General features: G+C 38.9%; 1 protein-coding gene across 2 annotated transcripts in view; it reads right to left on the bottom strand.

The window, feature by feature from the left end:
• The window catches only part of nckap1 (NCK-associated protein 1), a 37,969-nt gene that overhangs the window by 2,200 nt on the left and 21,635 nt on the right, over positions 1 to 14,134 (bottom strand). For both annotated transcript variants that reach the window (XM_080869791.1, XM_080869792.1), the window contains exons 12-30: positions 13,132 to 13,238; positions 12,903 to 13,035; positions 12,452 to 12,533; positions 12,256 to 12,314; positions 11,636 to 11,781; positions 11,406 to 11,538; positions 10,376 to 10,495; positions 9,219 to 9,358; positions 8,578 to 8,709; positions 7,491 to 7,709; positions 6,753 to 6,883; positions 6,415 to 6,512; positions 5,887 to 5,980; positions 5,390 to 5,472; positions 4,203 to 4,283; positions 4,021 to 4,114; positions 3,820 to 3,936; positions 1,170 to 1,279; positions 200 to 289 (exon numbers count right to left, since the gene is read on the bottom strand). In XM_080869791.1, the coding sequence (XP_080725917.1) occupies positions 200 to 289; positions 1,170 to 1,279; positions 3,820 to 3,936; positions 4,021 to 4,114; positions 4,203 to 4,283; positions 5,390 to 5,472; positions 5,887 to 5,980; positions 6,415 to 6,512; positions 6,753 to 6,883; positions 7,491 to 7,709; positions 8,578 to 8,709; positions 9,219 to 9,358; positions 10,376 to 10,495; positions 11,406 to 11,538; positions 11,636 to 11,781; positions 12,256 to 12,314; positions 12,452 to 12,533; positions 12,903 to 13,035; positions 13,132 to 13,238 (2,169 nt within the window). The remainder of the gene's footprint in view (positions 1 to 199; positions 290 to 1,169; positions 1,280 to 3,819; positions 3,937 to 4,020; positions 4,115 to 4,202; positions 4,284 to 5,389; positions 5,473 to 5,886; positions 5,981 to 6,414; positions 6,513 to 6,752; positions 6,884 to 7,490; positions 7,710 to 8,577; positions 8,710 to 9,218; positions 9,359 to 10,375; positions 10,496 to 11,405; positions 11,539 to 11,635; positions 11,782 to 12,255; positions 12,315 to 12,451; positions 12,534 to 12,902; positions 13,036 to 13,131; positions 13,239 to 14,134) is intronic.

Below are 14,134 nucleotides of genomic sequence, written 5' to 3'. Positions count from 1 at the left end.
GAACAACTCTTAGACGATTGGAAATATACGGTAATACTCAGAAGTAAACTTGAATGTTAAAAATAGTTCTGCACTTCAACTTGAATCCATTTTTTTTTCACATCCTGATATAGCTTTGATAGTTGCTTTTTAGGATGTTTTACTTTTAAAAGAGGAACAAGTGTCGACAGATAAAGTCTCCTGTACGTAGTTTTCTTACCATGTCCAGCAGCAGGTAGACAGATTCTCTGTTACGTGTCGTCATCTTGTCCGTTTCCTGACCGATCTTCAGCAGGCTGGATGAGGCCAGCTACACAGAAACATGTTACAGACTGATGTTAAGAGTCTCTCAAGTCAAGCTTCGGTTTTGTTTTCGTATCAGTTTTAACTAAACTTTAGAATTTCTTGACAAAAATTGGGAAATTACACACCATTTCCAAATTTATCAAAGAAAATCTGACTTAACTGCATAATTACTGGAGCTTCAAAGACATGTAAGCACTTCATGACTGCTTGTCTACTCTGTACTTCTTATAACACAGACTGTTGGTAATAATGAGCCACAATACAAAGTCTTCTAGGGATAACAGTTTCCTTCCATAAGCCCTTCAGTTCTCCTTGAAATAGATTCTGTAAGCTGCTGTAACTCGAGGGATGAAACTCATTTGTCTGAAAGATACCTGGTATTTTGATAAGGGTGACGACCAAAAAGCTCACATAGATGTTCAGCTGGACTCAGATCTAAAGACTATGAAGGTCATTGCTTACATCACATAATTTTCATACACATCAAACCATTCAGCGAGTCCATGACCCAAGGTTTGGGACACTGTCATCCTCAAAGAGACCATTCCCTTTAGGATAAAAAGGTTTCATCAAAGGACAGAGCTGATCAGGATAACTTCGAAAGGGGACCCGAATAACGGCTCCAAGCCATATAATAGTCACCGGATACCTCAGTTGTAGGTTTTTCCTTTAATTTGTTACATTGCGTGTTTGATGTTGACATTATGATGAGAGATTGTATATCCCCCTATAAGTTTAAATGAATCTAATTATTCTGCGTATCTTCTACGTCAGAATGCAGACATGATGCCCTAAAGAGCTGCCATCACAGCGCAGTGCTACACTAGAGAAACCCCAGTTATAATGTAAAGTTCTCTAAGAGTAACAGAAATGCAGTGTCTTACAGCCAGGAACTCTTTGAGGCGGTCCTCTATGCTTCCCTTGTGGATGGTGAAGAGAGCAGCAGCGATCTGGTTGATTGCTTTGGCCAGGCAGTGGATGTTGTTACAGTGGCCTGTAGGAGGCAGCAAACACACACGATTAGCTGAAGAAGGAGAGATTATTGACTCGGTTTAATTTCTCACATGTGACTTTCACAGCAGAGGAAATTTCAGGCTTATAAAACATGGATCTGTCAATCCTGGGCTTCATTTCTGTATCGCATGTGACATGGATGACAAGCACATGAATATAAAACGCGCGTGTAATCGTAAGGTTAGAGAACGGTTAGTGTGGCTGGACCGGTGCGACGTGTTAAGACCTGCTCCCGGCAAAACCAATCACTCGTCGGGACACAGTCTGCATACTAACAATGGTGGAGCCCATTACAACTCATTATCCTTTTCAAATGTACCTTATTAACAATGGCGCCTTTCATTTCAAGGTTGTTAAGTGGCACTGTCTTGATAATTCGCGACCTTGAGTTATAACTCTCTTCGATACCTCATCAAAAGGCCTCATGTATCTGCAGCGATGCCCCTCCGTGGATCTAAATATCAAGTCTGTATAACTGAATGAATCTTTCAGGCAAATAAATAAAAACAAACACGAGTCACATGGGCTAAACAGACATTTAAAACTGATTAATTATTTAAAAAGTACACATAATGAAGATGATAATATGGCTCTAATGAACACACATAAATCAATCTTGGGGCACAAGGTCGACGTCATTTGCATGCAGAAACTGTCTCGCGCGTTGAACGTGGTAAATTTTGTTTCTTACAAAGTGGAATTTCTTTCCCCCAGCAGTGAGTCACAAGACGGGCTTATTATCCCCTTTATTAATGAATATTAGAGCAGGAAATGGAGGGCAAAATGATGGAGAGGAATCAATTCGTATCACAAATATACTTAAGTGCATCATGTATTATAATTTCTGTTCCGTAATCATTTGAGTCACAACAATTACTCCAGAATCTTTCCTCCCATAGAGTCTCAGCCGGCCTCAAACCAAAGTCAAGTCATTAAGCCAAACACTTTTTTAAAAGAACACACCTGGAGTGCAGCAGAATGCATGCATGGCATCTGTAATTTCCAGAAGGTAACTGCTGCTTGTTAGGCTAACAGCAAAAGTGAACATAACAAAGATTTGTAATGTGGGTTAAACAAACAAAGAAACCTAAAGCGGAGATGTCAAACTAATTTTACATCGTGGATCACAAATGCCCCACTCTGACCTTAAGTGGGCTGAACCAGTGAAACTCCCCTTTCTGTTGGTGGAAACGCATTCAACTAAACATTTAATCCCTGACTTATCCTAATATAAGAAAACTGAGTGTTCAGCATTAGAAATGTGGAGATACTGGAAAAACAGAAACTTTTCTCTCACTTAATTATTAATCTATTACATAAGTATTTCATGTAGTGTGAATGGCAGTGGGGAAGATCAATATTTACCAACAGAAAAAGCTGGAAAACTTTTGAAAATACAGATCCAGTGGACCGAACTGGCTTCTGGCCTCCGGGACTCATTATTCCACACCCCTGACCTGAAGGCATCACCGTCATGTTACTGTTTTTAACCCAGTAATCAGATGTACATGTTTTTCCTCTCGACTCTAGTGTCTAGCATGCTTTTCTGTCTCGCCAACCACTACGTCCATGAATCTTCTCAGCGGTCTTTTCTTCTCCTTCCTGTCTGGCAGCTCCATATTCAACTCCACTATTCAAACCATCTCATCCTACCTCTCTAACTTTGTCCTCAAACAGCTCCACTTGTGCCGTCTCTCCGATACACTCATTTCTAGTCATGTCCCTTCTGGTCACTCCCAACCAAACAAATCTGAGCATCTTGAGGGAGGCTGCCAACTCCACCCTGCCCACACTCTTCACCTCTGGCCTGTAGTGTTTTAAAAATCAGTCTACTAGGTGGCACTTCCTTTGTGGTTCTCAAACAACAACAAGAAAAAAAAAAAAGGAAAAGGAAAACATTTTTAAACAATACCAGCCTTTTACTCGTTTTCTTTCCACTGCCTACATCCTCCATATAAATGAAGCAAGCAGCGAGCTATCATTACCGCTCAGCTTGAGGGGGGGGATGCCATTAATTTTACATCCTGTCTCGCTATCACTGGCGCACGACAGACTTCTTTCTGCACACAGATACGACTGGCAGATATAGTTTGCAAGGCAGAAAGTAGTCCCTGCATGAAAATGCTCGCTGCAAGGTTGGTGTGTTTATTCCGAGTAACTGGGTCACAATTTGTGGAAAGAGACATTAATGCTGAGTTTTTCCAAATGAACTTTTTGGCACCTTAAATACCAAAATGGGAGAAGCGTTTCTTTCTATTAGAATCAAGAGAAAGCAGACATCTCTGCTAATAATATCTACAGAGCTGGCTGACTCACACCAAAACAGTCTAGATGGAGACACAGCACTGCAGGCCACAGGAAAAATATAGAAATGTGATTTTAGGATGAACCGCCACTTTGAGTCTTTGAAGTTTCGTGCCTTCTCTTTATTGCACTTCATACTGCAAACATAAAATCTGTGTGAGAGAGAGTCACTTTAACTAGATCTTCTTAACAAATCTACAGAGCATGGTGTCCTACCTTCGATGGCTGGGCTGTACTGCGACATCACGTTGCTGGCAAGTGTTGGCAACGAAACTGCCACAAAGACCATCAGCAGACAGGCGATCTTATACTCCTCCTCTGGGCTGATGTTCTCTGCAGACAAACATCGTGATGGTCATACAGATGAATTGCGTGGCTCCTGGATGGTGGTTGTGTGTGACCGTGTTTGCGACTCACCGCTCTTTTGAGAGGACAGAGCCACCACCAGAGCTGGGTCGATCTCACAGGGTAAACCTGCTGCTGAGGACAGCTCGTAAACGTTCATGGCCACCTGGAAACAGACAAAACATCCACATGAACGCAAAGAGCGGGACATCCGGAAGCGCATCTACCTCGACAAGCCCGTCAGTGTGTTTTACCTTCATGTCCGTCTCTCGGGGAATGTGGTCCTTGAAATCCTCCACTGAGCTGACCAGGAAAGGAATGTGACAGGACAAAACCTGGAAAAAGCAAAACCGACACAGACCACTAAGACGGAGAAAGATGGAAGAGGAAATACTCTAAAATATTTATAAGTGTGCTTTTCAGCAGCCACTATCAGGAAATCTCAGACTGAATGAGCAAGGGCCAATAAACGTGTACCTCAACACTTACACTGAATGTCTTAATTTAATGTGTGATTTCAGAGTGCTGCCTGATATTTTTATCCTTTCACTTTTAATAAGCAGCGTTTCCGGAAACCAGCTAAATGTCAGTCTTAGAAGGCTTAGGTCAGTTAATCCAGTTCTGGAACTTGGTCCAACTCCAACTTCTAAATTGCTAAATCCAGAGGACCAAAGAACATGAAAGCTTGTAAGTATAAACCATGATATTTATCATTAAAAAGACAAGAGGGGAGTAGCTGGAATCAGAGCCAGGTTTAATTCATATTTGATGTAACTCAGCTTATAACTCAGCTTTAACCTGACAGGGACATAATGCAAGCTATTGTGATTGTCGATGAGACAGTCTAGTAAGACTGATTTTGGCCATTTACAGTATAAAAGATGATGAGGTTCAATATTAAAATGCCTACAACATCTACTGTACCTTTCTAAATGAAAACATTTTTAAATGACTGTATTTTAATGCCATGAATATGCCCCAAAGCTGAATAAAGAAATGCACATTATTATAGTTTTGTATTTTCTAGTTTTAGTTTTGACTTTTTGTTTTAAATGAAGTTTAGCTTCAGTTAGTTTCCAGAGTGGATTTTCTTATTTCGGTTTAGTTCTTGTTAGTTTCCGTGTTCATCTTAGTCTTTTTAATTATTACTGCATGCTATTACTCTGAATGTCGCAGAGAAAATTAGTACAGGTTTTACAATAAAAACTAATTTTTCAAACGCAGCTGACCCACGGTGTGTCACAGTATCGTAAATAGTCAAACTTTCCTTTACATTTTCATTTTATTCTATTCAAGTTCACAAAATTGTTTGAGTTAATTAATTTTTTTCAGTATTTTTTTCCACATCCAGCTTTAGTTTTAGTTAATTATAATAACCTTGATTGACACAAGTTGCCAGTATTTATCTCCTCAAAGTGGTATATGATTATGTGTGCCTTACGTCTCTCAGAGCCTCCTGAGCGAGCGAGCGGAAGGACAAAATGACCCCAATGATGGTCATTCTCTTCAAAACACTGTCCACAGCTACAAAGACAGAAAACACAGCGAGTGAGTGGAATTACAGCAGCTGTCACAGTGATCAGTGTTAATTCAGGAGTTCACCAGTCACAAAAATAAACTTGCAAGGAGGTGTATCAATTTGTACTTCAAGTGTACTAACTTGAAGTCATTTCTAACCAACCACTTTCAATACGATGGCAAGTTTAACACAGATCTAATCGAATCTCAAACAAGAGACTGACACTGAGACACTGACATGAAACAAGCCAAGGCTGCTGATTGTAAACAGCTAAATATCACACACACAAAAAGTGGCATAAGTACTCCCATCGTGTTTGGATAATCACTTATTGTTTGGCACCATGATGAAACTGCAGCTGCAAAGATCTGTGCCAAGTAAGTGTAAGCACAAGTATTAGCGTTAGTGTTAGTAATTACAGGTGAGTTTCTTGAAGAGCGCAGCCATGTGGTCTGGTTTGTCAAAGCTCGTCCTCATCTGGGTCAACACCTCCATGTTTTCTACCACCAGTTTCTACAGAGAAACGCAAATAAACAAAACATAAATATATGTAAGAACATTTTGTCAAAGTTTTTAAAAAAGAAAAAAAAAAGCCTGGTTATGAATGAAACCATGGAAGGCGTCAGACTACACTAAACACTCAACATCAACCAATTTGTTTCCCTATTTTTGGCTCTCTCTGATGTAAGGAAGAAGGGATATCCCCAATTAGGCCAGGCACACTGCTCGGACTTCTCACAAAAGATTACAAATATATGAATCAGTTTTCTGAATATTATATTTTAAAAAAAGAAAGAATCAGAGACGCATCAGGTAAGGAAAAAGAAATCACTCATCTGAATAAAACTCACTGACTAATAATATCACCTGTACAACTTGGTATAACAGTTTATATTATTATTATTCAATATGTGAGTATATCTTTATGATTGTGGACATGTTTATACCTTCAGCTCAGCAACCTGAGATGAGATGTGCCACATCAGGCTCTCACTTAGAAACTTCATACCATACGGGCCCAAGAGCTCTGACAGGGAACGCATCTCTGTGGAAAAAGCAAAAAAATAAACACTTTCAATAAACTTTCAGCAGAAAAAAAAAAAAGACGAGGAACAGAAAAAAAACAAGATGGCTAAACTCTAAACTTATATTAATACACAAAACCCCACATTAAAGTTTCTCTTCTATAGCTGATTTATTGTTTGTCGTCATAAATACCAAGTTACTAACATTTTCATGCACAAAGTGTGTTTGTATGAGTAAACAATCTTTTGAGTGATTGTACCCGAGATATCAGAGTATTCTTCAGCATTGAAAGTTAGTTCGTTCTCAGTGGGCAGGTTGACGAAAGCCTTCATGGCGGGGAAGTAGGCGATGTGTCCGTTACTGACCTGGCGGAGCAACGTTTCCAAGTACCTACAAACACACACAGGATGCTGTCTCAGTATAGGTTACATGCTTGGTCCTCAAAAGAAAAACAAGCTGGGCTCCATTAAGGTCTGTCGGGTATAATAAATAAGTAAAACTGTAGCCACTGAGCTTGCAAACTATTAAATTTTTTATTTGGTTTTCTGCTTGTTTTGGGTTCAGGATTTACCCCTCACTGGTGTGGATGTGCTTATTTGGTCCTCTAGTTAAATAGTGCATCTTCCTAAATGTTATAATAAATTAAATGTTAAACTAACTAAACTAACTTTTCAGAAGAAAGTTAAGGTAGGGTGCACTCAAAACTGTTCGTTTCAGACAGAAGGTAAACAGAGAGGCTGAATTAAGGCCCCGAAAAAAGCTACTGTAGTATAGCCCAAGAATAAAGACATGGAGCTGGATGTGAGGAGAATAGAAATTGCTCTGATTAAAAAAAACAATCATCTAAAACTACTGAGAAAAGTCTAGTGAGTTATTTGCGTTGTTTGTTGTTTATTTCCTCCTCAAATTACACTTCTGCTTCCTTTGCTGTGTCATTTTTTGGTATTTTATTAACAATGTTTTTGGAGAATTGCAGAAGTGCTAAAAATCAACACACCAGTTTGTGTATAAACTGGTGATGGTGGGCTCTCCGTGGCTGTCCAGGTGCTGCGTCTGCTGCAGGAGGACGTTGTTGAAAACTCGTGTGATGTCGATGGTGACGTAGTTCTCTATGGACTGCAGCACGGTCATGTATGCTCGGACGCTCGTCAGCAGCTCGCTGGGCTTGGCTATCTCCTGAGTAGCCTGGTTGTACATGGTCATCCCCACTATGGACCTGGACACGATCAGAGGTCAATAAGACATGCCTAAGTTAAAGTACATTTAGTAAGAGCACTTTTAAACCTCAAAGTTGCACAACTTACTTTAATTACCTTAATTTTAACGATCATAAAGCTGCAATCCCTTAACTTTTCATTCTGAAACACCAAAGCGGTTTACACCTAAACTGCTCAATTAATCTGCTTTTAAATAACAGCTTAAAGCACAACCTCTGGACTGTGCACTGCTTAATACACTGCAAAAACTCAAAATCTTACCAAGTATATTTGTCTTATTTCTAGTCAAAATTATCTCATTACACTTAAAATAAGACACAATCAGCTACAGGGCAACATTTCAGTAAGCTAAAGGAACTTGTTTCAAGACAGTGAATCTTGAAACTAGAGAAAAACTAGAGATTTTTCACTTGTTCCACTGGCAGATTTTTTCACTTAATACAAGATATTTTAGCTCAAAATAAGTGAAAAAATCTGCCAGTGGAACAAGTGAAAAATCTCTAGTTTTTCTCTAGTTTCAAGATTCACTGTCTTGAAACAAGTTCCTTTAGCTTACTGAAATGTTGCCCTGTAGCTGATTGTGTCTTATTTTAAGTGTAATGAGATAATTTTGACTAGAAATAAGACAAATATACTTGGTAAGATTTTGAGTTTTTGCAGTGTAATTACTGTCATGTCATGATGAGGTAGTAATTTGTACTTTTTCCTATTCACTGAAAGCTGTACATGTAGTATTTAATTAACACAGAGGTGGTGAAGAGCAGCGTTAGCTGGGCTGCGAGGTCGACAGATGCAACTCTAAATTGGACAAAATGTATCTGTAATTATACACCTTCACTATGAAAGCATGCGTGCGTGCTTATTTACTTGGTAAATCGGATCTCCAGGTGCGAGGTGAGGTACTCCCTCGGTGTGAAAGTGTGCTCCCACACAATCAGGTTGGGAACGTAGTTGATGGAGAAGCAGAGTTCAGATAAGGCGGTGTGGAGTTTATCCAGACTGGGGGGCGGGAGGAGACACATAAACAACAGATATGATTAAAACCTGATCTGTGCAGAGAAAACAAGCAACAATACCAATAAAACCAATAAAAGAGAGCAAAACTATGAGACTTAAAATGAAGGAAGTATAGATATATGTAGGTGAAAATATAAAAACTTAATTGGAAAGCGCTGACACGTCTGGGAAACGGTGATAACAACACGGTGGAGGGTTCAAAACAATACCAGCCAGATTTGATGTGTTAAAAAAAATAATATTTTAACTATTTATAGGAGAAAGAAACAGCTAAATATTACCATTTTCATTTTTACTGCATGAGCAAAGATGAATACTTATTAATCTATAAACAATTACAGATCACTATAATTAAAACACACTCAACAGTAATGAGTTTTTAAAAGAAGCATAAAGAATAAGCTGAGCCTGAGAACAGACAGAGGCAGACTGTGGCTCTGCAGATCCTTCAAAAACATTCAGATCTTCACGTTCCCTCTTTTTGTACTAACTTGGTGACCAGCAGTCTGTTCTTCCTCATGCTCTCCACGCCTGGTTTCTCCCTCTCCGGCTCGCCTTTCTTCCCCGTCGCCTTCTTGCTCTTCTTGTTCACAGCTTGGCTGATGGTTTTTGCGCAGTGCTTGGGAAGCAGCTAAGGTAAAAATAAAAAGGTACAACATTTCACTACAATTATTAAGCCACTGATATTTTGTTTTAAAGTGCTCTTCAGATTTACATGAGACCTTTTTACTTGTTTAAAGAATCATTATTGTTTTATATTATGATTTTTACAATTTATTAAAAATTTTACTTATTAAGCTCCTTTTTTCCTCATTTAACTTATTGATTGATTTTGTTTTGCCTTGCTCTCATTTTTTTTAGCTATTGTATTTTATTTAAGTAAGGTTGTGGATTTTTTGAACGTTTGGGATAAATGAGGTATATTTCATCTCATGTTGAAGACAAAAGAAAAGCAGTAGTAATCTTTCTTAGGCAGTTAAACCAGGAGACTGACAGACATATTTAAGGAGCTTTTAACAACAACAAGCTTCAACAAATGACTAAATATTTATATGGACAAACATCATTTTATGCTCTGGGTATTGATGGCAAAGTGTTGGTCGATCTGAGAATCTATTTCAGTACTGGGTCAAACTTGCATAATAGCAAAATTATCAATACCATGTATTATTGTTTCTACATTAATAAGCCAGCAATTAATTTCTTAATGCCCAAAAAAGGGATAATTTACAACTGAATCGACATGTAGCAATTACATGTGGCAAAATATTTTACAAAGCCTGATTCTACCTTGAAATAAAGTATTTTTTTCATACTGGAAGAAGGAAATAAACTCCCGGATGTATTTCTCCTCTTGTGTGGAAGTCTGCACAACTGTAGCCCTGCTGTTTTGTTCCTAGTGGAAACCCTGACAGTAGTTTAAGTATAGATTAAACCAGATGAACTGGTCAGTTTATCTTTGGATTGATTTTATTCTCAATAAAGTCTGTCAGCGTCTAACCAGCGTTCAAACAGAGGGTGTTGGAGGGGTTGGCTGACGCAGATTGTTAACCTGTATCACTGTCAGTCTGATCAGTAATTTGTAGCATTTGTATTCAAGCTAGAAATGTCAAACTGTCCCTGTAAACAGTTGGCTTTGTGCTCCTACCTGGTCACTAAGTGTACACTGCTCGGTGCAGATGTCAGTGATCAGGTTTCTGGCCTGTTTGGCCATTTCGTCCAAAAACATGTTGCACAACGACAGGCTTCGATCCCCTATGTGGTGACGCTGAGGAGGAGAGTAGGAAGAGACAAAAAGACTCAAAGTGAAATCATTATCAAAACAGCATAATCATCACACATATCACGCCTGATGCCCAGGCTCAGAGGGGAAAGCGGCTGTCAGTCAATGATAAAAATTGTATTGAATTTTGTAGAATCTGTTTCAAAAAGACCAAAACAGTTACTGCGGGGTGCCTGTTTAGATGCATTTTAGATGGGTATAAAAAAAGAAAGCCCAACTGTCTGCTGGTTCCAATAACAAGTGTGTTTATCAGTGTCCTTCAGTTTATGCCTATACTGAGTCAATTTTTGCTTTTCACTTCCAACCAGCATTGATTAAAGCCACACTCGACTGGCTGAACATCCCTGAACTGTAATGTGAGTTTTTTCACATGGAAAGTTTCTTCTTCTTCTTCCATGTTTTTCCTTTTTCCCCTTTAATTTTTAAACATTTAAATCATCGGAGTGTGAAATTGGATTAAAACTGGGAAGTCAAAGACTCCACATTTTTATATTTGGAAAATTCACTAAAAGTTGACCAAATGGGCACATTTTTGTAACATTTGCTGCTGACATTTTGACCAACTGATACCATCAAACATACACAGAATTGGCCATTAGGAGATCCTATTTGAAGTGCAGCAACACGTGCTGATAACGTCCTCGATTACATTTAAAAAGAAGAAAATGTGTCTCGGTTGATTTTAGACCTCTACGCATTTCCCTTCATTATATCCACCCCCCTTTCATTACATCTCCCCATCTATCCTCCTTCCTCTGTACCTTCCGTTCAACCCACAGATATCTATTCTTGGGAAACTTTCAAATGTCCTCATCTCCCCATCTACAGGCGCCATTATGTAAAATTAAAAAGAATATCACACAAACTGGGTTTTTGTATGCATGTGTGTATTTACCTCCTCGGGACAGAGCTCATGTGTACAGGACATGAAGTGTGTACAAAGCAGAGGGAAACAGACTGAGTGGCGGCTCTGGGAGGGAAGCTCCAAGCACTGCTGAAACATCTTCTCAAATGCACGGCTGTAGAAGCTACACACAAGAACAGAGAAAAAAGGAAAATATACATATTTAAACTTATGTCTGAATTATGCACAGGACTTACCAGAGTTTCACATGAGTGTCTCACCAGAAAATAGACAGGTCTGATGTCTCCACAAGCATCTCCACCAGAGAGTCCACCATCTTTGTGTGGAAGATGATGGTGTTCATCATTTTACCGAGCTCTTTGTGATCGGCTAAACCGAGACTGGCTTTAGAGACACTTGTGTAGGCCTAGAGAGAGGAATAACAGCACAAGCAGGGCATAAAAGACAAATCCAAGTTCTTTATTGTTACATTAACTCAAATACCTCAAAACATTGAGACTGGACTGACTAACCAACACAAGCGCAAACACACTGACCTACACCACCAAACCATCGCACACACCAACCTGTAAATGCTCTTTTGCACAATATTATTACTAGATATATATTTTTTTTTTTTTGCACTAACTTGTCTTGTAGCACCTTGGTTCCTGGAGGAACGTTGTTTCGCCTCACTGTGTATTTTTAAACTGTATATGGTTGAAGTGACAATAAAGTTGAACTTGAACTTGAACTTGAACATATTGCACTACCCCGACTTACTGAACAGGATCGTTAATATCACATTAAATATTTTATTATGTTTTAGTTTTCAAGGATAACATAGTTTCCTTGAAAGACTTATTTCAAAAGAATTTAAGCATGAAAGTTGTGTATATACCTGCAGTCTGAACCAATCCAGTCTCATGCCTCTGAAGTCAAACACTTCTCCATCCTCCACTGAAACACACAAATCACACTCAGTATTTTAGTAACTTTAATTATTAATAACTGTACTACGATCAATACTGCCAGTGCAAATGCAAAAATAACGACTCGTCCTGGTATTTCTCTGATCTTCCATTTAACAGTCTTACCTTGTTTAACACTGAGAGAAGTCATGGTGTTGACAAATGAAGACATGATTATAGATTCATCCTCTGGACACACAGACAGGTTCTGTAAAATAAAACGGAAATGAGGCTGATTAGACAGGACTGTATTCACTGTAGATTCATCTTTTAAATATGACAAAAATGTTAATAAATAATACAGTACATTAAAAGTTTGAAGAGCATTATAGAAACAAAAAAGTTGAATTTTTATATTAATATTAAAAACAAAACATGCTTTTAAAATTGCGTTACAGTAAATGTAAGACCTGTAATCTGACACCTGACATAAGCAGCCTCACAGCCGTGCTGGATGGTGACACCAGCTCAATAACACCATGTTTTAGGAGGAAAGCAATATCAGATTAAATGTGACTGAATGCAGTAAGAGTGCTTAGTCTCAGGAGTTTGTATTTTTTTTTTTAAATGTTCCCACCTGAACCAGTTCATTCAGCACCACAGCATCAAACCCAGACAGGTACTGGACGTAGTATCGCTGCATCACAGGCCCATACTTCCTGACATGAGCTCTGAGCTCCTCCATGTAGAAGATCAGCTCAGCTATGTGTCTGCAAAACACACATACACACATCAGCAGGTGTGAAGACGCAAGTGTGTTTATACAGGCATGACGCGTGTACACAAACACAATTGTCCACGCTTACTTGTCTATGAAATCATCTGTGCTTTTCTTCTGGATGTTGTCTGCGTGTCGAAGCAGCCAGATGATCTCATCACGGGCGAATGACAGCGCCATGAACACAAACAGCGCCTAGCAGACCAGAAATTTGGAGGGAAGTGGTGAGAGAGAAGCTCGCAGCATCTGCGTTCTCAGAATCTCTAAATGCAATCTGAGACTTTATGAATGGCTTTGCAGCTATTGGTGCCGTATATCAAGTTCCACTAGAAGAATTGGGCTGGTAAAGACTCTAAATGATGCATAATTTAAAAGACATGTTATTGTGGTAGTTTACTGCATATTTTATATAATCTGTTGCACTCTTTTACCTATTCCGTTTATCCTGACTGAATTTCAGCTATAATGAAAACAAAAGGTTATTTCAATCCATGTTAGTTTTATATTTACTGGGACCTGTTCTGGGAGCTGTGTGCTCTCCCACGCACATACATGAAAAGCTGAAGAAAGGTAAAGCAACAGGAAAACCACCCTGTACAGAACTATAAACATCAATGGCAGCAGGAATGATACCACTAAAGTCTAAGAGCATGGAAAGGATGATGGCAAAGCAACTTGTAGAATTGCATTGATCTCTGTAAACGCCAACCTGCTCTGTAGAGAACATTAAAATGGCTGAATGAGGGTGGCTTTGTAGCTTGCCTGAGCTCCCTCTCAGGCTCTGTACACAAGATCTGGTTAAATTAATTAATTAAAATAAATGAATTTGAAATTAGTTTAGGTCTATCTAATGGGTTTTGGTCAATTTAAACAATAGCAAACATCCCGAGCAACAAAAAGCAACTAAACAGGTGATACTGTAGTATTTAAGGCAGCTTTTTATAATTCATCAGGTTGCAGCCGCTTTCATTTGACATGTTGTTTTCAAGTTATGTGAGCCACTGTGAAATGAACCATTGTTTTGCAAAGACCACTTTTTGAAGTTTTGAGCTGAATGTGTTCGGCAGCTTAGTGTTTTTGAAGCCTCACTG

This window comes from Rhamphochromis sp. 'chilingali' (assembly GCF_963969265.1).
Source record: "Rhamphochromis sp. 'chilingali' genome assembly, chromosome: 20".
In the NCBI taxonomy this organism is placed as follows: Eukaryota; Metazoa; Chordata; class Actinopteri; order Cichliformes; family Cichlidae; genus Rhamphochromis; species Rhamphochromis sp. 'chilingali'.
This window is presented reverse-complemented; position numbering and strand designations above follow the sequence as displayed.